Source organism: Taudactylus pleione, unplaced genomic scaffold (assembly GCF_031769625.1).
Source record: "Taudactylus pleione unplaced genomic scaffold, aTauple2 ptg000009l, whole genome shotgun sequence".
NCBI classification, from domain to species: Eukaryota; Metazoa; Chordata; class Amphibia; order Anura; family Myobatrachidae; genus Taudactylus; species Taudactylus pleione.
In genome coordinates, this window is record NW_028284412.1 from 1,307,299 (window position 1) to 1,330,106 (window position 22,808).

At 40.9% G+C, this 22,808-nt stretch overlaps 1 protein-coding gene across 3 annotated transcripts in view; it reads left to right on the plus strand.

The window, feature by feature from the left end:
* Positions 1 to 22,808, plus strand: part of DENND1A (DENN domain containing 1A) — a 742,523-nt gene that overhangs the window by 206,728 nt on the left and 512,987 nt on the right. For all 3 annotated transcript variants that reach the window (XM_088466860.1, XM_088466851.1, XM_088466868.1), the window contains exons 4-5: positions 1,036 to 1,085; positions 10,076 to 10,195. In XM_088466860.1, the coding sequence (XP_088322986.1) occupies positions 1,036 to 1,085; positions 10,076 to 10,195 (170 nt within the window). The remainder of the gene's footprint in view (positions 1 to 1,035; positions 1,086 to 10,075; positions 10,196 to 22,808) is intronic.

Below are 22,808 nucleotides of genomic sequence, written 5' to 3' on the forward strand. Positions count from 1 at the left end.
ATTAATTCTTCATTGTGTGACACAGTCCTCCTTGTGTTCATTATTTTGCCCCTGAATATGTAATATAAATGTGTTGCATAAGCAGAAATGTTGCAGATTGGATGTATTTATTGTTTGCCAGGTCCTTAGAGCTTGCTCCCATCTAACTGCTTTTCCCTCGTTTTCAGTATTTATGTTGCAGGGAAAATACAGTGCATAAAGTTTTCATGTCTGTTTGATAACATGAAAATTGGATTAAAACAGCAAAAACAAAAATGGATTAAAATTGAAATATCCAATTAATTAATTTCTATGGCATTATTCATAGTTTGAGATGATAGTATAGTGAGTTGGGCACTATCACTACTGTAAGTTGTTTTTTTGTTGTGATTTTCTTCTCTTCAAACATGGGGAGCACCAAATATTCACCTCTCTGATGTCACAGATACTGCAATCACAGTTGCTGCTAGAAGACAAACTTTCATGCTATCTGGTGTGTGTATGTGTATATATATATATATATATATATATATATATAATTGTAGAATAAAAGACAGCGGCAGTCAGAGTCTGAGTCAGAAGAGTATATTGTTGCTCACCTGATTCAGGCTTCCGAGTGCCGCTGTCTTTTTTTCTGCAATTGTATTATCAGTTCTTTTTTTGCTGCTGGTGCTCGGTCATACTGGCATCTGTTTTTTGATAGAATTTTTAATTCTTATAGCTTGTTTCAGGAACAAGAAATAATTCTTTGGGAAATTAATTGAATGTATGGAGACTTGACAATGATGTTGAAGCTACAGCAAACATTGTATCAACTTGTGTGTGTGTGTATCTGTATTGGTTGCGAGAGAATACATTTCTCTTTTCAATAAACACTAAACTGCCAGTGTTTGTTTTTTCTCTATTGATTTTGTTAACATTTTGTCAAGTTGTATGCTGTTTTCTGGCAAAGTTTGGTTTTGGTTGGTGCAGTATAAATACTACACCCCTATACCGTGCAGTGAGCCTCTTTACAAGGTACATAATACTGACTGACCACTCTCTTCTTCTTTGCAGGATGCCCTTCAGACCGTCACCAAATTTTGCTTCCCGTTCTCCTTGGACAGGTAGAATTTTGTCAACTTTCTTTGAAAAATGTTAACACTTCATGCATTGTTAGTATTCCCGCTAGAAAGCAGGCAGGGCAGGGCGCTGGGATTGCCAGCTGAGAGCTTCTGCGCATGCCCAAGGGGGTGTGGCTGATCTGGGAGGGGCGTGTCCTTGTGATGAGCCCCCAATTTGTCACACTTGGGGGCGTGCCCAGCACTTGCAGAGGTGCTGGGCTTCCTCCAAGCTCTCCCCTCACGGTAAATAGATGCCGTGGGCATGGCATCTGTTCACCGGGCGGTGATCAGTTACCGCAAGTTTTCCCACCTGCAGGACACCGCGGCCCGCGGGTAGGGAAGGCTCGTGGAAGGCTGTTTTAGCGGGTCACTGCTAATGGGCATGGTGCAGCGTCACGCTAAAACAGCCTAGCAGGAACACTACATTGAATCACCTTACGTCACGGTGTATATAGGAAACAAATATAAAGGTGTGTGCGTGTCTATGTGAAGTACATTATTAGGGTACAGTGATGGAAGATCTACAGTGTCTAGATCAGTGTTGGCTAACCTTGATACTCCAGCTGTTGTGGAACTATATATCCCAGCATGCCCTGCCACAGTTTTAGCATGCCCTAATAGCAAAACTGTAGCAGTGCATGCTGGGTTATGTAGTTCCATAACAGCTGGAGTGTCAAGGTTAGCCAACACTGGTCTAGATAGACAGTCAATAGGTCGACACCAAATGGTCGACAGGCAATAGGTGTGGACATGGTCAAAAAGTCCAGAGTCAATTGGTCGACAGTTGAAAGACCAACAGGGACAAAAGGTAGACACACAAATGGTCGACACGGAAACTGTCAACACATGGTTTGTCGTGATTTCTAGAATTAGATACTTGGCAGAGTGTTAGGTTAGGCTGCAGAAGGGGATGTTTAGGGTTAGGCACTAAGGGAGAGGGTTAGGTTTAGGAACCATGGGTAGGGTTAGAGTTAAACACCAAGGAGAGGGTTATGGATTAGGGTTAGGCACTAGGGAAAGGTTTACAGTGAGGATTAGGGTTAAAAAAATAACGAAAAATTAGGTGTCATCCATTTGTGTGTCAACCTTTTGACCCTGTCGACCTTAGTCAATGGCGAACTTTTGACCCTGTCTACCTATTGGTTGTCGACCACTTGGTGTCGACCTATTGACTGTCTATATAAATACTGTAGATCTTTCAATCCACACCCCATTATTAGGTTTATATCTTATGGTCAGGAGACAATAACTGATTTTTGTAGTAAAGACGATGTCTGCCTTGCATGTCAATTTAATAGGAAAAATTAACTAGGGTTGTTTTCATAATGTCACTTTTATACTATGCTGTGTACATCATAATACCATCATCCAGTTCCAGAGCTTACACGTGCAACCGTGCCGCCAATAAGAGTAATATTGGTGGTGCGGGACGTTTTTTCCAGTGAATATCTGCAGTTTTCTCTCCAATCGCCCTTACTGGATGTAACAGCTACTTCAGTGCCTAAGTACATAACATAATAGGCATGACTACTGCTTATGATGTACTTCTTTTGTTCTATTATGTACCAGAAATGTCCTTCCTCTTCACCAGAGTTACTGAACTGCAATCTCCAGATGTTGCTGAACTACAATTCCCAACAAGGCCTGGCAGCTGATGACTGTAGTTCAGCAGCAGCTGGAGAGCCAGTGTGTCAGTAAGATTTGTATGCACATTGCCAAGGTATCTAATTGCTGCTTGAGGTTTGGCATATACAATATACATGGATTATGTCAGAATCAGGCAACTTGTTGGCAGGGCATGATGGGATTTGTAGTTCCAGAATGTCTCAGCTGTACCTGTTTGCCTGAAAATGTGCAGATTGTATCTATCAGTACGTATGAATTGCTGCTTACTGGTACTGGCCTAGTTAATTATTGCAAAAGGAAAGAACTGAAAGTATTTGCATAAACTTGATTAAATATGTTAAGTGAATTGCGTCCTTTGCTGTGCTATAAAAATGGAGATGGGAAAGGTAGTAGTATTCCTTTTTATTCTACCAAAATACAGTTGAAAGCAAAACATAGCAATACCATATTATGTAATGCTGCTTTAAAAATTGCTGTTAGCTGTAGAGTTTTTATTAGATTTGGGTTAGGTTTTTCTTTTACTAGGTATTGGATTAGGTTTATGGGATTTGGATCATATTTGAATTGTATCTTAGAAGTTTAATAGGCATTGTGTTACACTGAGTAGTTCTGTTTGGATTAAGTTATGTTTTTCCATATAAAGATTTCAGTTTTCCGCTCAGCATTTTTGTTTTGGAGTGTTTGTGTTATGTTAATGTTTTTGTTATGTAAACTGGGTTTGATTAGTTTAAATTTTTAGTTTTTTTTTAACAGTTTTTCATATGGTTTAAAGGGCAGATTTACTAAACAAATTCCATGAACATAGATGTAGACTTTGCGTTCTTTAATAATGCTGGTTATTTTTTTTTTCATTTTATCTTTTTTTTAAGTGTACCTGTCACCTTCACTCAATGGAGGTGGCCATTTTGTGGACTGCAGTTCCTGCATTTGTTAGTAACAGTGATATCACTTGGGCACTATCTGACTAATATTTGTTACACCGTCAATTCAGAATGCACTGGATTCCAATGATCATAGGCTACACTCTAATGAATGAGTTCAGTTCTCAAAATGGATGCATCCACTCGGGACTGATGCTGGGAGGTCTGGATTTGACTTCACGGTGCATTCACAGCTATATGTTGGCCCTCATGCCTTGTCAGAAGAGCATACAGTGCATCTGGATAGTATTCACAGTACTTCACTTTTTCCACATTTCGTTATGTTACAGCCTTATTCCAAAATGGAATAAATTAATTTTTGTCCTCACAATAAATACCCCATTTACAATGTGTAAAAAGTTTTTTTGAGATATATGCAAATTTAATTAAAAATAAAACTAAGAAATAACATGTACAGTTGTACATAAGTATTCACAGCCTTTGCCATGAAGCTCAAAATTGAGCTCAGGTGCATCCTGTTTCCACTGATCATCCTTGAGATGTTCCTACAGCTTAATTGGAGTCTACCTGTGGTAAATTCAGTTGTTTGGACATGATTTTGAAAGGCATACACCTGTCTATATAAGGTCCCACATTTGACAGTGCATGTCAGAGCACAAACCAAGCATGATGTCCAAGGAATTGTCCGTAGACCTCCGAGACAGGATTGTCTCGAGGCACAAATCTGGGGAAGGGTACAGAAAAATATCTGCTGCTTTGAAGATCCCAATGAACAAAGTGGCCTCCATCATCCGTAAATGGAAGAAGTTCAGAACCACCAGGACTCTTCCTAGAGTTGGCTGGCCATCTAAACTGAACAATCGTGAGAGAAGGGTCCTAGTCAGAGAGGTGACCAAGAACCTGATGGTCACTCTGTCAGAGCTACAGCATTCCTCTGTGGAGAGAGGAGAACCTTCTAGAAGGACAACCATCTCTGCAGTAATCCACCAATCAGGCCTGTATAGTAGAGTGGTCAGACGGAAGCCACTCCTTAGTAAAAAGTACATAGCAGCCCGCCTGGAGTTTGCCAAACTGCTCCTGAAAGACTCTCAGACCATGAGAAACAAAATTCTCTGGTCTGATGAGACAAAGATTGAACTCTTTGGCGTGAATGCCAGGCGTTATTTTTGGAGGAAACCAGGCACCACTCATCACCAGGCCAATACCAACCCTACAGTAAAGCATGGTGGTGGCAGCATCATGCTGTGGGGATGTTTTTCAGCAGCAGGAACTGGGAGACTAGTCAGGATAGAGGGAAAGATGAATGCAGCAATGTACAGAGACATCCTGGATGAAAATCTACTCCAAAGCGCTCTTGACCTCAGACTGGGGCGATGGTTCATCTTTCAGCAGGACAGCAACCCTAAGCACACAGCCAAGACATCAAAAGAGTGGCTTCAGGACAACTCTGTGAATGTCCTTGAGTGGCCCAGCCAGAACCCAGACTTGAATCCGATTAAACATCTCTGGAGAGATCGGAAATTGGCTGTGCACCGACGCTTCCCATCCAACATGATGGAGCTTGAAAGGTGCTGCAAAGAGGAACGGGCGAAACTGCCCAAAGATAATTGTGCCAAGCTTGTGGCATCATATTCAAAAATACTTGAGACTGTAATTGCTGCCAAAGGTGCATCAACAAAGTATTGAGCAAAGGCTGTGAACACTTAGTGCCTTTCAAAAGTATTCGCCCCCCCTCTTGGCTTTTTACCTTTTTTGTTACATTACAACCTGTAATTTATTTTTATTTTTTTATCTGAATTTTATGTGATGGATCTGCACAAAATAGTCTAATTTGGTGAAGTGAAATGAGAAAAATATATATAAAAACGAATCTTTATAAATAAAATTCTGAAAAATGGCATGTGCACATGTAATCACCCCCTTTGCTATGAAGCCCCTCAAAAGTTCTGGTGCAACCAATTATCTTCAGAAGTCACATAATTAGTGAAATGAAGTCCACCTGTGTGAAATCTAAGTGTCACATGATCTGTCAGTATAAACACACCTTTTCTGAAAAGCCCCAGAGGTTGCAACACCACTAAGCAAGAGGCATCACACCATGAAGACCAAGGAGCTCTCCAAACAAGTCAGGGACAAAGTTATTGAGAAGTACAATTTTGGGTTGGGTTATTAAAAAATATCCAAATCTTTGATGGTCCCCTGGAGCACCATCAAATCCATCATCCTCAAATGGAAAGAACATGGTACCACAACAAACCTGCCAAGAGAAGACCGCCCACCAAAACTCACAGACCAGGCTAGGAGGGCATTAATCAGAGAGGCAGCACAGAGACCAAAGGTAACCCTGAAGGAGCTGCAGAGTTCCACAGCAGAGACTGGTGTATCTGTGCATGTGACCACAATAAGCCATACACTCCATAGAGCTGGGCTTTATGGCAGAGTGACCAGAAAAAAGCCATTACTTAGTGATAAAAATAAGAAGACACGATTTGAGTTTGCCAAAAGGCATGTGGGCGACTCCCCAAATGTATGGAGGAAGGTGCTCTGGGCAGATGAGACTAAAATTGAACTTTTTGCCCACCAAGGAAAACGCTATGTCTGGCGCAAACCCAACACATCCCATCACCCCAAGAACACCATCCCCACAGTGAAACATGGTGGTGGCAGCATCATGCTGTGGGATGTTTTTCGGCAGCAGGGACTAGGAAACTGACTTGAGTCGAGGCAAAGATGGATGGTGCTAAATACAGGGATATGCTTGAGCAAAGCCTCTGTCAGTCTGCCTGTGATTTGAGACTGGGACGGAGGTTCACCTTCCAGCAGGACAATGACCCGAAGCATACTGCTAAAGCAAGACTCGAGTGGTTTAAGAGGAAACATTTAAATGTGTTGGAATTGCCTAGTCAAAGCCCAGATCTCAATCCAATTGAGAATCTGTGGTCATACTAGAAGATTGCTGTTCACAAGTGAAAACCATCCAACATGAAGGAGCTGGAGCAGTTTTGCCTTGAGGAATGGGCAAAAATCCCAGGGGCAAGATGTGGCAAGCTCATACAGACTTATCCAAAGCGACTTGCTGCTACAATTGCCGCAAAAGGTAGCTCGACAAAGTACTGACTTTAGGGAGTGAATAGTTATGCACGCTGAAGTTTTCTGTTGTGTTGTCCTAAATGTTGTTTGATTCACAATATTAAAAAAACACAACTTCACAGTTGTAGGCATGTTCTGTGAATGAAATGATGCACACCTTCAAACAATCCATTTTAATTCCAGGTTGTGAGGCAACAAAACTTGAAAAATGCAAAGGGGGTGAATACTTTTGCAAGACACTTGTATGTACATGTGATTTATTTATTTATTTTTAATTAAATTTGCAAAAATCTCAATGTCATTATGGGGTATTGTGTATAGAAATTTGAGGACAAAAATGAATTTATTCCATTTAGTAATAAGGCTGTAACATAGCAAAATGTGGAAAAAGTGAAGCGCTGTGAATACTTTCTGGATGCACTGTACATGGTGACTGCAACATGCGCTTTTGAAGCCCCATGCTCTGCGGGAGGGTGATCTGGTATCCTATACATCCACCCTGTTGTGAGAAGTTGCCTTTGGTCCACTTACGGATGTAGGCCTCCTCCGTATGTTAGACGTCAGGCACATTTTAAGTTCTGACTTTCAAAGTGGAACGGTTTCTACCATGGTCTGTGAAAAATCTTTATGGTTACCATCTTACCACCAAGATATATGTATGAATATGTTAACTCTTGGTCCTATTTTAATATTATATAGATAGAAAAGACATACCAGTTACAAAATAATTATACTATACATATATATTAGGAATATGAGAACTATCTGTTATTTTATTATTTAATGCGTAAGAGTTTAGAGCATGTTTTTCGCATGGACAACTTTGGCTTAAAAAGTATTAATATGATTTAAAATCAAGTTGGGTTTTGAGTTTTGTGGAACATTAATTTATATAGATACTGTATATTTTTATTTTTTTTTTAGATATAAATTTTAGTTCAGATTATATTGCGCTATGTTCATGCTTAGTAGAGGATCTGTCTATTAGTTATGTGATGCTACAGTGTTATCCCCATGCTATATTTCTCGGGCAGTCCACCCGGCAAAATTTACCCGCACTGCCCTGACGTTTTATATAGAGACATCAGCACAATGCAACTTTTTGGCCGTGTCACAGTGCAGCCCACTCAACCTCGACCCCAGGCCACCTTGCACTAGAGGCAAGCATTGCAGCCTTCTATCCATTGTCTGCCCCACAGTAAAGGGTATATTTACTAAATCGTACGTTTTTAAAAGTGGAGTTGTTGCCTATAGCAACCAATCAGGTTCTAGCTTTATCTTCTAAAGGTGCTAGATAAGGTACTAGATAAATTATATGTAGAATCTGATTGGTTGCTATGGGTCACAACTAGACTTCTAAAAACCCGCACTTTAGTAAATATACCCCTAATTGAGATGGAAGATGGGGAGGGTTCATGATGGGCTCCTGCTTACCTGCTCTTATAGGGTTTGGTCTACTACTGATCTGTGCTACCACCCTCCACATACTTTCCTTCTATTGCTGCCTCATAATGCCACCCGGAAAAATACAATTCTTTGTTATCAACTTTATAATTGTTAAAAGTTGTGAGTGTTACAGAGCATGTAAGTGGTTCCTAATCCACAAACAGTTATAACACCAGACAGATCTTTATTTTCCCGAATTTGTCCATGCTTACTTTGTACCGATTGTATTAATGTGCTTTGTCTGAAGGACCTTTTCTTTTCTGTAATGAACAATGTTATTCACAACTTAGAAACAGTTTAAGTACAGCACTTCAGAAAACTGAACAGTGATAAAAATGATGTCATCATGTTGGAATGTAATGACTGTTGGTATGAACTTTGACCCTCTCCGAACATTGTCAGTGATGTCACTTCCAGAGAGTTCCATCATAACACACCTATGCAGTCTCCACACACTTTTATTTCCCATACTTACCACATACCACGTCATGATGAAAACACATACACTCCTGATAGCCACTAATAACATCACAACTTTGTCCACATCCATAAGTCTATAACAGTAGACAAGAGAGGAAAAATGCACACAGGATGCACTGGCACATACATAAAGAAAAAAACACCCTGTGTAAGGAGACAAGGAGAGGATATCCCAAAAAGTACAATAGTATCTATATTATAAAATGAAGTGCTAATGAGAAATAGACAGGTGAGTTTGAAGAGAGAGATGGAGGTGCCCATCCACTAGACGGTTAAATTGAGCGAATGATCGTTATCGTTCAGTCGTTCAGTAATTGTTTGCAAATCGTTTAGAAAAATGTCTAAAATGACCAGCGATGTGTACTCCCGCTGGTCGTTTTAGACATCTTATCATCGGGCAAACGTGCTGGATAACCTGACGATAACGTCAGGTTCAGCATGTTTGCAGATGATTGATGTGCCTACACTGATCTACTACTGGTTCAGTGTAGGCTCATCACAGACTTTGAAACAACTGCACGATTACAATGTCGTAATCATGCAGTCGTTTTGAGGTCTGCTAGTGGATGGGCAGCGAGAGGAGGAAAGAGAGAGAATGGAGGAAAAATAAAAACCCAGGTAGCGCCAGTGACAACATTTACTACTTCATACTAATCACTGGAGTTACTTATTCTCTAATCTTAGAGCAGGATATGGTATAGGGATAGTAGTTGCCATTCCTCGGGTAACTACTGTATATCTTCCACATGGTATTAAGGAGACAAGGCCACGAGGAACACTCCGGTGGCCAGTGCACATTATAAACACACCCTATTGAACTTGTGGACCAGCATGAACACACTTTCCTGGAAGGTCATGAAATTGTAGCAAAGGAAAAACAAAACTTTTTGGTTTTCGGTTATAACAGTAACACTATTCTAAGGTGAACTCATTTAAAGTCCCTCTATATGTATTATTTTGTCCTCTTTTGCTACCAACAACGTGCACGATACATATAATGCGCATGTGATAATTTTTTTGTTACCTATTCATATGGAAAATATGAGTGTCTGTCTACATATATCCATGTATGTTTGCCGGTTATGTCAATGTATGGCTATTGTTTCATACACAGACGGGCCACTAGCTCCTGTACTGCTCAGAGGCTGAATTAACAGACCTCAGTCCTATTGCTCTGACACTGATAATTAAATCCTGCTGGCCTGGGGCTTTAAATCAAGAAAGGGAATTTAAGGATCTATTCAGTTTCAGTGTTAATAAAACCTATTCCTTTTAAAATGAATAACACACATGTTACCCCCTGTGCTACTCTGTGTAACACGTGTATATTATGCACATGTGTATTATACTAGTTGTTGCAGTAAATGTCTGCGTGATCAGTGACGTGGTTTCAGTGGTCCCACTGTTTGGGAGATGTAAGTGATACATCTATTTTTAGTTCTTATAAATCTTTCTTCTTTCTGTTTTCAGCCTCTCTGCCAGCCAAGTTGGACAAAACTTCACGTTTGTGCTGACTGACATTGACAGCAAGCATAGGTTCGGCTTCTGCCGGTTATCTTCGGGCGCTAAAAGCTGCTTTTGTATCTTAAGGTAAGGCCAGCTGTGTCTGTCTGTGTAGCAAATGTCAGTATGTGCAGTGTTTCAAGCCATTTATCATCAGATGTGTTTTGGAGACATAGAATGGGTGGGTGTCAGATTCCCCAAATCTTCTTTTGTGCTCATGTACTATTAGCATCAATAATCCCATTTCTCATGTCTAAGGAAATTTGAACTTAAAAGTCTGTATCTTCAGGGTATGTTGTTTCAAAAGTTTATCAAAAGCGAACGTATTTACGATAGACTGTTTAATTTGCATTCAATTAAGGCTGTAACCACTGTATATTAAGACTACATCCCTGTATCCACTGTATATTCACCAGTTTTTGTGACTGCTGTTAGCATTTCTTGTCATTTTAATATAGTGGCTACAAAATATCCATCTATGATTTGTAACCTTACTATGATAGTGGTCAAATAAATAAATCTGAAATCGACCAACTACACAAAGAGAGCTGACAAAAATCCATCATATGGCGCTACTTAGACGCTCCTCCACTAATAGCAATTCCCATTCATAAGTACTATTCACCAATTTTTAAAAATTCACTAATAGTGTACTAAGTAGCTAATGGAGTACTTATGATTAGTATTTTTGGTCGCAAAGGAATTGGTATAAAGTAGCAGATTAAGCGAAACGGTGCGTGGCGTGAGATACTCGTATAGGACCTCTTTACCCAGATTGGCACTTTTTCCTGAATTTTGCTTCCTAGTTCTCTAATAGTGTACTAAATACTGTTACAAAAAATTGGTACAAGGTTGCAGATTAAGACACATTTTAAGTAAAAGTCACATTGAACGGGCGATATATCTGTAGTGCATCGGTGGGTGTGTACACCCAATATGTCTGTGATCAACATCGTTCATAGACATATCGCATCTGTCCTGCAGCACAGCCGATGCCTATATATCTTGCAAATATACAGTATCTGCACATCTGGCTGTGTGTACAGACGACCAGCTGTACACTTGTTGCAGTTACCCGCCGGTGGCTAACTTCTCAACTGGGCGGGCAATTTAAATGCTCGCCCAGTTGTGATGTCAGCACAGACCCATCGGCCGAACAATTGGTAAGTGTGTATGTACTTACCAATCGTTAGTTTGGCGGGATGGCCAACCCGTCGACTTAAGTGTGTACCCAGCTTAAGTTACAATGCCTGTGGAACGCCAGATGGGGCTGATTAGTTTGATTTTAAGGATTGCTGTATCTTGACACATCTTTTTTTTTTAACAATAATTTCTCATATCTTAATATAGCCATATTACTGATACACTTACAAGACTGTAACATAGCTTATTTTTCTAACAGGTAAATGAAATCATTCATTACATCAAATCACCATTTGTCCAAGGTAGCTTTCTTGCTGGGTCCCTGTGCACTCACTTGTTCTATAGAATTCTCTTCAAAAAAGGGAAATAACTCTGTTGTTTTATAGCTATTGAGCACTAGAATTAGGGGGGTGAGTAGTTCATGTCTATATAGATGTGGTAAGATACTATTTGATAATAAGCAATAAATATAAAATAGATTAAATATCCTTATGAGTGGCTATATACGTTAATATAGAAGGTACAGTGGGCCTGATTCAGACCCGGACGCTAAGCCGTGAACGAACGCAGCCATAAGGGGCCGGGTATGCAAATGCCGCGATCGCAGTGTCTGGTGGAAGGACACCCTATGCCTTATAGAGCGACGGCAGAGCGAATGCACGCCAGTATAAAGACGCCCACCTTTCTCTCTAAGCACACGTCATCTCCAGGAAGTGTGTGATTAATCGGTGACATCGAGAGCCATCGGAGCTGCACGCCCCTACCCCACCTCAAGCACTGCGATCAGTGCTGTCTAAAATACAACCAAGTGACGTGTACAATGTGCTAATTATGCACACCCCTAAAACACCGTTTAGACGCCCAGACACGCCTGTGTTCGCACATCCACTCCCCTGTTCACAAGCACCTTCCCCTGTAACCACCCACAAACGGCGCTATCTGTCACTCAAAGTAGCGCTCAGTCTTTGTGCTACGAGCGCACGATTCCCGACCGCAGTGACTGGTTTGTGCACGAGCACTGCGATGCATGCGCAGATGGGCGATAATCGCCCATATCGTGCATCCGCAGCGTAGTATCCTGGTCTGAATTAGGCACAGTGTGCAGTGGTTATTATATGATACAACTTTTAGAAGGTGTTTTTTGTTGCATAATGTTCTGCTGTAATTCATTTTCCTGACTTATACAGCCAGTTGATAAAACATGAAGTTCCTGTTCATCTTCAGAGTTGCTAACTCATATCCTGCATTTTTCACTCCATAGTGTGCCCTTAACCCCCTGCACTTTTATACCGGGCACTTGGCCATATCTGGACGATGTGTGTATTTTGTGATGTGTAGATGAATTTAACAAGAACTGTCTGAGCTGCGAGCGCTCTTATCTGCGGCTGTCATAACTTATCTGACTGCAGCGTTTGTATATTTAAGTTACACAAGCGCCTGTTTTTCTAGAAAGTTGTAAGACTGCTGCAGTTTGTGAGCTGTCATTAGGGTTTACAAGAACTTGAACCGCTTGTCAGTGTGATTGTGATGCTGCATTGGTACTTGGCCTAACGTGGCAGGGACCTCTGTGGTGTCAGCGAAACGTGTGGGACAAGCAGGAAGCTGTGCTCATCTGTTTTTCTGAGGAATAGTGTGTGGCTGATAATGTTACATATTTTCTGTTCTTGGACGGACACATAGGGGGCGCCAATTCCTACTTCGGCTGTACTTTATGCTTCCTGAATGTTTTAACTGCTTTTAGTAATGTGTATTACATTTACCAAATGTAGTCATTTCAAAGATTAAATTAAGACCTTAATTCTGCCTAGACTTTTACATTTGCACCCTAGGAGACTATAAGTACCATGCCTGTTTATGGCGGTCAAAATGAACCATTGTAAATACACGTACATTACACTACTGTATATCTCCATTTGAAACTGCATACAGTGACCCTCCATCAGGGCACGTAAAGAACAGGTCTATCTACTACAAACCCTGTACACACATACATGAAAATACTCCATCAGCTACAGGTGATTGTAAAATATTAAATGATATCCATTAAAAATACTTAGTTTATTATTAGAATTATTGGACTATCTAATCAGTGGGTACGTGGATTAGATCAGCATTAGCCCCTTCCTTTACCCAGGAATATTGTGAAATGTGTTATACTAGTTAATACACTAGTGTACATACTGTAAACCTTATAAAGATTATAACATGCCCTTATCTTGCCCTAGATCACCACTGTAATATAGTATAAGGAGTGTTGCTCAAAGCTCTGCTGGTTAATGTATGCATTCCAGACTGAACGCTGAAATCAGAGTGGGTGTATGTGTGTGTGTGTGTGTGTGTGTGTATATATATATAATATAATTTTTTTTTTTTTTCAGGGCGGGGTGCGCATATACAGTTTGGTCACATACATCTAGCCTCCTTGCGTGTTACACAGCCCTTCTAGTCGCGCCATGCCGTGTCGTGACTCTGTAGCTCCAAGCTTCTTTTTGTGCAAACTTTTTACCTTCAAATGCAGCTTATTTGCACCACGAATATTTAGCAAAAGCAGCTTCTGCTGATTAAAATTATATGCAGCATGCATATATTCTGTGATCGAGTGCGGGTGTATCTGCAGTCGAAATGCTACGTTACAATGTCAGTGGCTGTAACACGCAGATACACCCGCAGTCACACACAGAATCTAAGCATATCATTTTAATCAGCAGAAGCTGCTTGTGCATCCTATTCACCTCACTATGTGAATAAGACACATTTGAAGGTAAAAAGTTGCACGAAAAGATGCTCAGTACACGGCGCTCCTGCGTTATGTGTGGCGCGACTTGTAGCGCATGGAGGATAGATGTATGTGGACACATCTGCATAATCAATTGATATACACATTTGTATGTATTATTACTAGTGAGATTGGAAATTTAGGGCAGAGTTGGATTAGGTTTGTTACTTTGATGGAATTGTAACAAGGTGGACGATGTCTTGGCAAAGGTCCAGTACAAGGACTGAAACATCAACTATTGAAGCTATGAAAACTATGTCAAAACAAAAAAGTAACCTCTACATTCATATTTACATGTACACACACACACTATATAGGTATATATAATATATGTCTACATTCATACGTACACACTTGTATATTGCTTTGTGCACAGACATAAAGAAAATAGCTGATTGTCTGCCTCTGTGCTTCTGGCTCAGAGGTCACTTTCCTTTGATTGAACATAATGTCCAAGGGAGCCTCTCACGTGGTGCAAAGTGAGAATTGTTTCTAATTGAGCAGAAACATGTGGAAGGATCAGGAATATCTCAGGGGATTAGACAAAAATTCCAAATTTGTACTACTTCCAGGCTGCGCTCAGAGCCGGCTCTGCTGGGAATAGATGTTAGTTAGTGTGACCTGCGACCCTGGAATCTGTTGACATGGGTCCCAGCCAGGGCTCAGCCACAGAACGCTTTTGTTAAGGCTGATTCTCAGCTCCTTTAAACTGCAGTCAGTGGAAGTCGCCAGCTCAGATGGAAAGAGAGCGGAGGCTTTTTTTTCCCATGCTTTGGAAACAGAGGACACCCCGTTCACCAGCAAGAACTCCATAGCCTCAGCTCAATTGACACTGACAGCTTCCTGGCTTGAGGTTGCCAACTGGCAGAGCATTGATGCATAGAAGAGGAGCAGCTTGAGGGACCGTAGTACCACTGTTTGTAAGCACACTGGAGAAACTTAACACAGAACGATTGTGATACCATTAACTTGCAGAGCTCTCTTGTGTGTTACTGATGTCATCTGCCAGTGAAAAGCTCTCTTGCCATCCTCAGGTGTCAGAAAAAGATTCACCCTTTAAATAGCAGCATTTCCATAGCATCCCGCAGTGATAATTTTTCCATTTTCATTTTATTCAAAGACTTTTTTCCTATATTCTTTTTATGACATTATGTGAAACTTAATTTATTCATATTTATTATAATATAATTTGTTCTGATATTGATCCTGTTCTTTTGCAAGATACATATTACATCTAATGAGCAATGATTAGAGTTATGTAGTATATTCAATTAAAAATCTTAGAAGGCACTATCTCCATTTCAGTTACAGTACATTACACTATGTATGTCATATTTAATAATCCTGCAGAAAATACAAAATAAATCTGACAGTATTGTTTTGGTGTTAAACACTATTATTTAAAGTATTTGATTTCTTTTTTAGAATAATTAGTAACTATCTACATTGGGTCCTGAAATATGCCACCATGCATTTTGACTTATTCAGACATCGCCACAATGGGCTGACACATGAAATATTTTTAATATTAATTTATTTATTAATTTATTATTATTATTATTATTATTATTATTATTACTACTTATGCATTATTGGGTCTCCATCTTCCATTTTCCCAAAGGCCTATTTGTAGCGTGCAGCTGTCACAGGGCTGAGTGATCAGTCTATTTCCTTAGACGTTTACTTCATGGCAGAAGTTTTTAGGTACACAGTACTTGTTGGTTATCAAGAATTTTGGTAGCATTTTAAGGGGCCCATACATCTAACCACTATGGCGGAAATTCCTCGATATGGCGGGATCGGGAACCGGGAATATGGGGCCCATACATCTAGCTGCTATCGCGGCAACTCCCTGTTCTGTCGACGTTGGGGTGTCCGGGATAGTCAACATGTCGATTCCCCAATCCCAACCTGAAAATGGGCAGAATCATGAATTTTTTACATGTTGAATTTCCCCGATCCGTTATTCTAGACACTATTAGCAGATAAAAAAATCTATGTGTACATAAGCTGCATTTGGAAATTAAGGTAAGCGGTAACATATATAAGCATATTGATTCGCTGTGACGAGGTTACAGGCAATCATATGCCACCATCTAAGGCACTGAACAGCCATTCAGGATCCGTGGTAGTGATGTATCAAGCCTTTTACAGAGTAGACAATTGGAGAAGTTGCCCATAGCAACCAGTTTGCAGCTAGTGTTTATAAAGTACATTCTATAAAATGCTAGGGAGAAGCTGTTTGATTGTGATGGTCAACTTGTTCACTCTGTGCATACACTTTAGTGTGTGATACAAATAACCCTTACAGAAGGTAAAAGCATACACTGTATGTGGCATAAATGACCATTAATCATCCAGGCATTTCCTTTATTAATTGGTTTTATTCTTCATGTCGCTGTCATCGTCTTATACAGACTAATTTCATGTTCCAGTGCTATCACAATTACACGCGGAAACCTGGTTCCATGCATTTATAGTACATTGAAGTGAAGCCTTCCTGATATCCAGCTGTTGTTTCCCCCATGGTTTCTTCACTTCATGTAGAAGGATTAAGTTGTGCCACCTTTTGACACGGAGCCATCGGGACGGTTTGGCACAGTAGCAGGTAGAAAGTGCAAGGATTTGTTTACAAAAGGGGGCAAGGACTTTCCGTCTTTCTGTTGAAGCATTCAAGCAGGAAGGCCTTGCACAGTCTGTTTGGCACAGTAGCCGCGCTCAGCTGGCCTCCCGCCCTCCTGCTGGTAGTCAGGGCAAAGGATGTGCCAGATCTCAGATTGTAACAGAGCAGTGAGGCCGCCTGCAAATCTGCTTGTAGTTAGCATGAGGCCTTTTGGCAGAGACGGAAGGCTGACCGATGCAGTCTGCCCTTTTACCTTAATATTTTCCATCTGCTCAGCAATGACAGACCTGAGAGGAGGTTTGAGTTATGAGGAGTGTGATGGGAAACTGCTTTGAAAAGTTGTTCTAGATCTTGCAGTAAAGACGTTTCCCGCTTTGCTGCACTGATTTAACTCCTTGGATTTCTTTGCATAAATGTGGAAACGTCTCATTCTATAATACTGCCTGGGAAATAGTGTTCAAAGGCTGCACACAGGTATTAGTTAGTGCTTCATTCCCCATGAGGGTTATGTTTATTGATGCGAGCACCGAAAAAGTTTTTTTCTGTGCTCGCATCAATAAACATACACCTCATGGGGACGAATGACTAACTAATACCTGTGTGCAGCCTTTGAACAATTTTCTTACAGTATGAATGTTTTTGGAAGTTTTCTACGGAGGAACCTGTTCTTGGCTTGCACCTGGCACACAGGGAGAGAGCTGTGGGTGTGCTCTGCTTCTGAGAGGATTATTACCTTACTACAGAGGTTCCCAAACTCTACTCAAGGCAACCTAGCAATCCAGGTTTTAAGGATATTCATGCTTGAGCACAGGTGACTTAATTAGCAACAGTAAATTTGATTTAATCATCTATGCTCAACCATGGATATCCTTAAAACCTGGATTGTTAGGACAACTTAACAAGTGAGTTTGGGAACCACTGCTTTTTTTTACCCCACTGTGTGTTTTAGTAATATGGAATAATCTTCTGTTGTCATATAAATGTGGAAAACGGGGGGCGTGGTGAAGCGATGAATGTATTGAAGACACACAAAATGATTTATTAATCCCAGCGGGGTATTCCGGGGAGTAGGCCAGTGGATTAAAAATGACACAGAGGGGGTACATGTAGGAAAATAATGCAAAGGAAGAAGTTGGTGTTTCTCTAGCAACTGCACAAAAATAATTAGAATCTAACAGCATATGTAATTTGGCAAAATAAGACGCCTGTATTCATAAAATGTTTTATGAAGGGACATTATTACAGGTTACCTCTTCTAGATCCTCTTGTGTAAAATAAAACAAAAAAAATCTTGTAACTGGCCTATTCTCCAGTGCTATGTATTATTATTTAATTTAAATGGTAAATGCTTTTGTGATTGCGAGGACGGAATGGCATTCAATCATTGTGCAGTTTTGCTATGTTTAAATAAAAGCATATGACAGCAGCTTGTAGAAAAAGCCTTGCTCATATCCAGATTAGATTTCCTGCCTGTAACACTGATCTGCGCTGATCATGTACAGCTTAGGCATTGTGTTAATAATATGTGCTTTATCAGGACTGCGGTGTCTCCCATGTGGAGAGGACATAACTGTCAATATTCATACAGCAGATTTTTGTGCTTGTGGTTTACATTTGTTTTCAATTTCAACAGTGGTTGTCCTTTGAGTTAATTCATGGAAATATCAGATGTTTTCCCCTGAATCCACAAGTGTGTGCACCACCCTCTTGCATCGCAGTTGAACTGTTCTAGCCCACCATGCTTGTAATCCTGCGTATTTTATCATTTAAGAACAGAGATAAATAGCTTAAGAATGATCTCTACATTCCACATTGAAGGTTTTCTCTGCTCTGCTTCTATGCTATAATGGATGTCAAACTTGGCTTGTGTTGCAGGTATTGCAATCACTATATGTTTCTAACAACTTTGGGAGCTTTCTTGTGTGCACTGATGGTTAATACAGGCCTCTCTCATTGTAACAAATCGTACAATTTTGAAGTGTGATTTAAAACAGAGTTAAAAATATCCCCTGCACTCAGCAAAAGGATGGAATACACAACTACTGTACTGGCTATATTCAGTTCACAGAACTTCTCCAGCCAGCTAAGATACTGGCCAAGGTGGAGTTGGGCGTTTGTTGCACCCCAGTGGATAACAATGGCACTGTCTTGATGTATCACATTCCAGACACACAGCTCACCAATCACCTCATCCCTTTCCACTATGCTTAAACATTTATATCTTTCTGACCTTACACAACAATGAGGAAGGGACAGAGGTGTAGGAGCGCTATTTACGTAAAGATTTATTTATTTCATTTGTATTTTTTAATATCTTGAAAGAGGTTTTAGGTGAGTTCTTTTGTCCAATATCGCTTATTTGTAAATTTTTATGAATTTTTTTTTTTAAATAACTCTTTTTCTAACTGGTTTTCACTATAGCAGGGGGGACCCGTACAAGCCAGTGGAAACCAGTCCTGGCTTCATTGTTCAGTATATGGGGGCTCTGGAAATTACATTTTTTTTTTTTCCACCAATTTGCACATGGGGACTATCTTTTACAAGTGGTATGACTGTCTGAAAATGTGCCTCACCGTGAATTTGGTCATGTTAAAGCGGCAATCACACCCTGAAGTGTATTTCTTTCTTTAAGCCCGTCGCTCCTGAGGCTTTTCTAATTTTTTGTCCTAAGCATATTTTGGTACTTTTTCGGCTGGTTTTATTTCAACGTCAAGATAAGTCATTAGTTCATGCAGTTACCCACTCAGGTTTTACATTGGTTTTTCAGAAGAATGACAATTTTCAGATAATAGCATTAGTTTGCTTATTTGCAAAACAGCAAAAGGCAGGAACCTACATATATGTTTTCATAGTAAAATCTGCACTTGCAAATAATGTATATATATATTTCCTAATTTATATGAATGCATAAGATGTGTATGAGTAATACAGAAGTCCAACTGGTTATTATTATTGTGTTTGTTTAAATGAGGATGGGGGTACATCTAGACTTGTAAACACCACCCTCATCCCTCCCTCCATCACCGCCTTTGATCTCCTGCAATGCACTTTTGATGAATATGCTGAGCAAAAGGCCTACTCCTTAGCACTGGGGTTACTTACAAGTTAAGTACCTCTTAAACATGTCTCTGCATTAAGCATATTCTTTGCTAGATCTTCTTAAATATCATGGACTGTGTTAGGTGCATCTCAGGAGTGAAAACCGAACCACAGCCTCACAGCTTTCAGCATGTCATGTGATGTAGTGTTCATTCTAGTACCCTGCCCCTGTCACAACCTGTGCAGTTCCGCTTTCCTGCTTGGGTTGTCGCTTTCTGCTCTGGTGCTTCTAGCCCACTCAGCTGATGCACCAAACTTCTAAGTTACAGACCAGAGTGTGCTGGAAGCACCAGAGCAGAGAGCGACATCCCAGACAGGAAAGAGGAACTTCACAAGTTGTGACAGGTGCAGGGTGCTAGAATGAACACCATGATGGTAGGGGGTGGAGAAGGTAGGGCCGGATGTCACAGTGTACAGAACAGATACAAAACACATTGGATCTGATTCTAAATCACATGCAAAAGCAGCAGTGTATATTGACGGTTGCCCGTCTGCGATAAACTGCATATAAACTCCTTCCCTTGTGTCCATCCCTACAGCCGAAAGTGCAAGGACTGGGACTCCTACTTTTAGCTCCCGTGCACGCTGTAATACTGATTGGTGCTTCCTTATACACCACCATCGGTCGCACCATTGAAAATTGCACCAGCCATGTGACAGGTGCAGTATCTCCGTCTAACTACGGCCTCCTATGCTTGCGGCTGTGCGTCTGTGAATGCAGTCTTTTGCATTGACACTCCCATAATACGCCCAATGAACAACCCATTTTTGCATGCACCACTAGCTACCGCCCAGGAATGCCCATCACTTTTCCGCCAACTTTCTGATACCATCTGCACCGATCTCAACAGCACCTTTGTGCATTGACTCTCTGTAATGAATGTGTTATAAGAATTTTTTTGTGCATGCGCAATTGAATGTAATCGCTCAACTACTGCATTTCAAGCTGCTCAAAATAACACCCATTGTCTGTGTACCAGACACTGACATAGTCAGTCTGCTAGCTCTTAAACTGTCAGCGTATTATGTGAAGGCAGAAGAGGGGGAAAGAGAGAGAGGATGTCACAGTGCAAATAGAGCTGGTAGTTCTATTCCATAGTCTCACTGCATCATATGTCATGGCAGTCACATAACACTGGAAAAAGCTGCAGAATTATCAATTGGTCAATAGCAGTCTGAAGAAACAAGCTAAGGAGACAAGTCAATTACCATGATGCTTCCTATAGCTTGAAATAGTGATGTGTGTATAAATATTTTCACTGCTTTAAGTATAAACCAGAGGTACCCAAATGCAGTCCTCAAGGCACCCCACCCCAGCAGTTCAGGTTTTAGAGCTATCCATGCTTGACAATAGGTGACTTAATTAGTACCTCATTCAATTTAATTTAACCACCTGTGCTCAACAATTGATATCCCTAAAACCTGAACTGTTGGGGTGCCTTGAGAACTGCATTTGGGTACCTCTGGTATAGACCTTTGCTTGTGAATTTTTTTAGGCTCTCTATGAGCAATGTACTAAAAATCTTCATTTAGTCCTAGTGTGTGGCTCTCACTGTCATGTTTTTTTTAATTCATAAATAAAGTTAAACCAAGTAGTGTTTGAGGAGACAAAAGGAAACGGTAATTTTACTGAAAAGGGTGGTTCTAAAGAGGAAGATTAGTTTAGATCTTTAGATTCAGACCCGCTCGCAAGCGGGTCGATGGCCGGGCAGTGCGCACGTGCCGCGTGCGCAAGCCCCGGAGTGAGCGAGAAATCACTCTCTCCGGGGCTCGCAATAAAACGGGGCGGCTGTCGATGTTGATCGACAGCTCTCGCCCCGTTTTGTAGGCGGGGAGGGGGGGGGGGGGGCTGGCCAAACGGAGGCATTCCTGAAGGAAAGCCTGCCATTTGAGGGCGGCCCTACTGACATCACTCGTGATGTCAGTAGTTGAGCTTACTGCTCTATTAGAGCAGGAAGCTCACTGGGGCTTGTGGAAACGAGACCCTACCACAAGGGTCTCGTCGCAAGCCCGATGGTCGCGACCATCACCTTGCCGCTCGCAATAGCTGTGGATGGTCACCCACAGCTTAGTGAGCGGCCAGGAGGCCGTTTAAAAAAACAACAAAAAAAAACGCCGTCCTGATTCAGAGCGAGCGCTCACTTTTGCGAGCGACTCTGAATCAGGGCTACAGTCTCTGCCTAAAGATATTTCTGCTTCTCTGTACCTTGAAGCACACTAAAGGTGCCCACAAACTAAAAGACTCGCAAACGATGCAATGTTGTTAATGATTTCTTTTGAACTCGCCGGCAGCTCCCTGGCAGTCCTAAGCAAACGAAATCGTGCATAAAGTGTTCATTTTGACAAATGATCTATTACCGACCTATCGTGTGCCCTTAACTATTTCCAGTGCCTCGTTAAAGGGATTGCCAGATCTTGCCTGCAGTAGGTAAGATCTGAAGATACGATTAACGACCCGCGGGACCGCGCATCAGATCGTTATCGCTCAGTGGAAACTGCACGATTTGCACAAATTTGAAAAATTTATGTTTACGATGCATCAAAATCGTGTAGATAATCGTCTAGTGTGTGGGCACCTTTACTGTATATGTTTATGTGGAGTGTGACTGTTTATAGTGATGTGTTCCGGGCAAACCATCAAGTTACATTGCTATAAAGTAATGCTATTTTGCGTAGCACTTGTTAAATGGGCTCCACTGTATCGTATAGGTCATTCTATAAAGATTATAATTTGTCACCATAATAGAAATGGTACAGAACAGGTCCATCATGGTTGTAGAACCAGGAAAATAACGTCACCTCAGAGATATAGAATCTTTGCACATGGTTCATATCATGAAATCTCAGATTAACATACAATAAATGCTGCCTGTGTTAGTTCTCAAAGCTGGGTGACCACTTGTACCATGCCACGATTACAGTATCAGACTTCTCCATTCATCCTTGCACTTGTAAATCTGTGTTTCTCATATGTGAAACGTAAAGCTTTTTTGTCACTTGTGTTTAATGGAAATCTCATAATAATGGGCTCTTAAGAATTCATTATGGAAGAGGGCTGA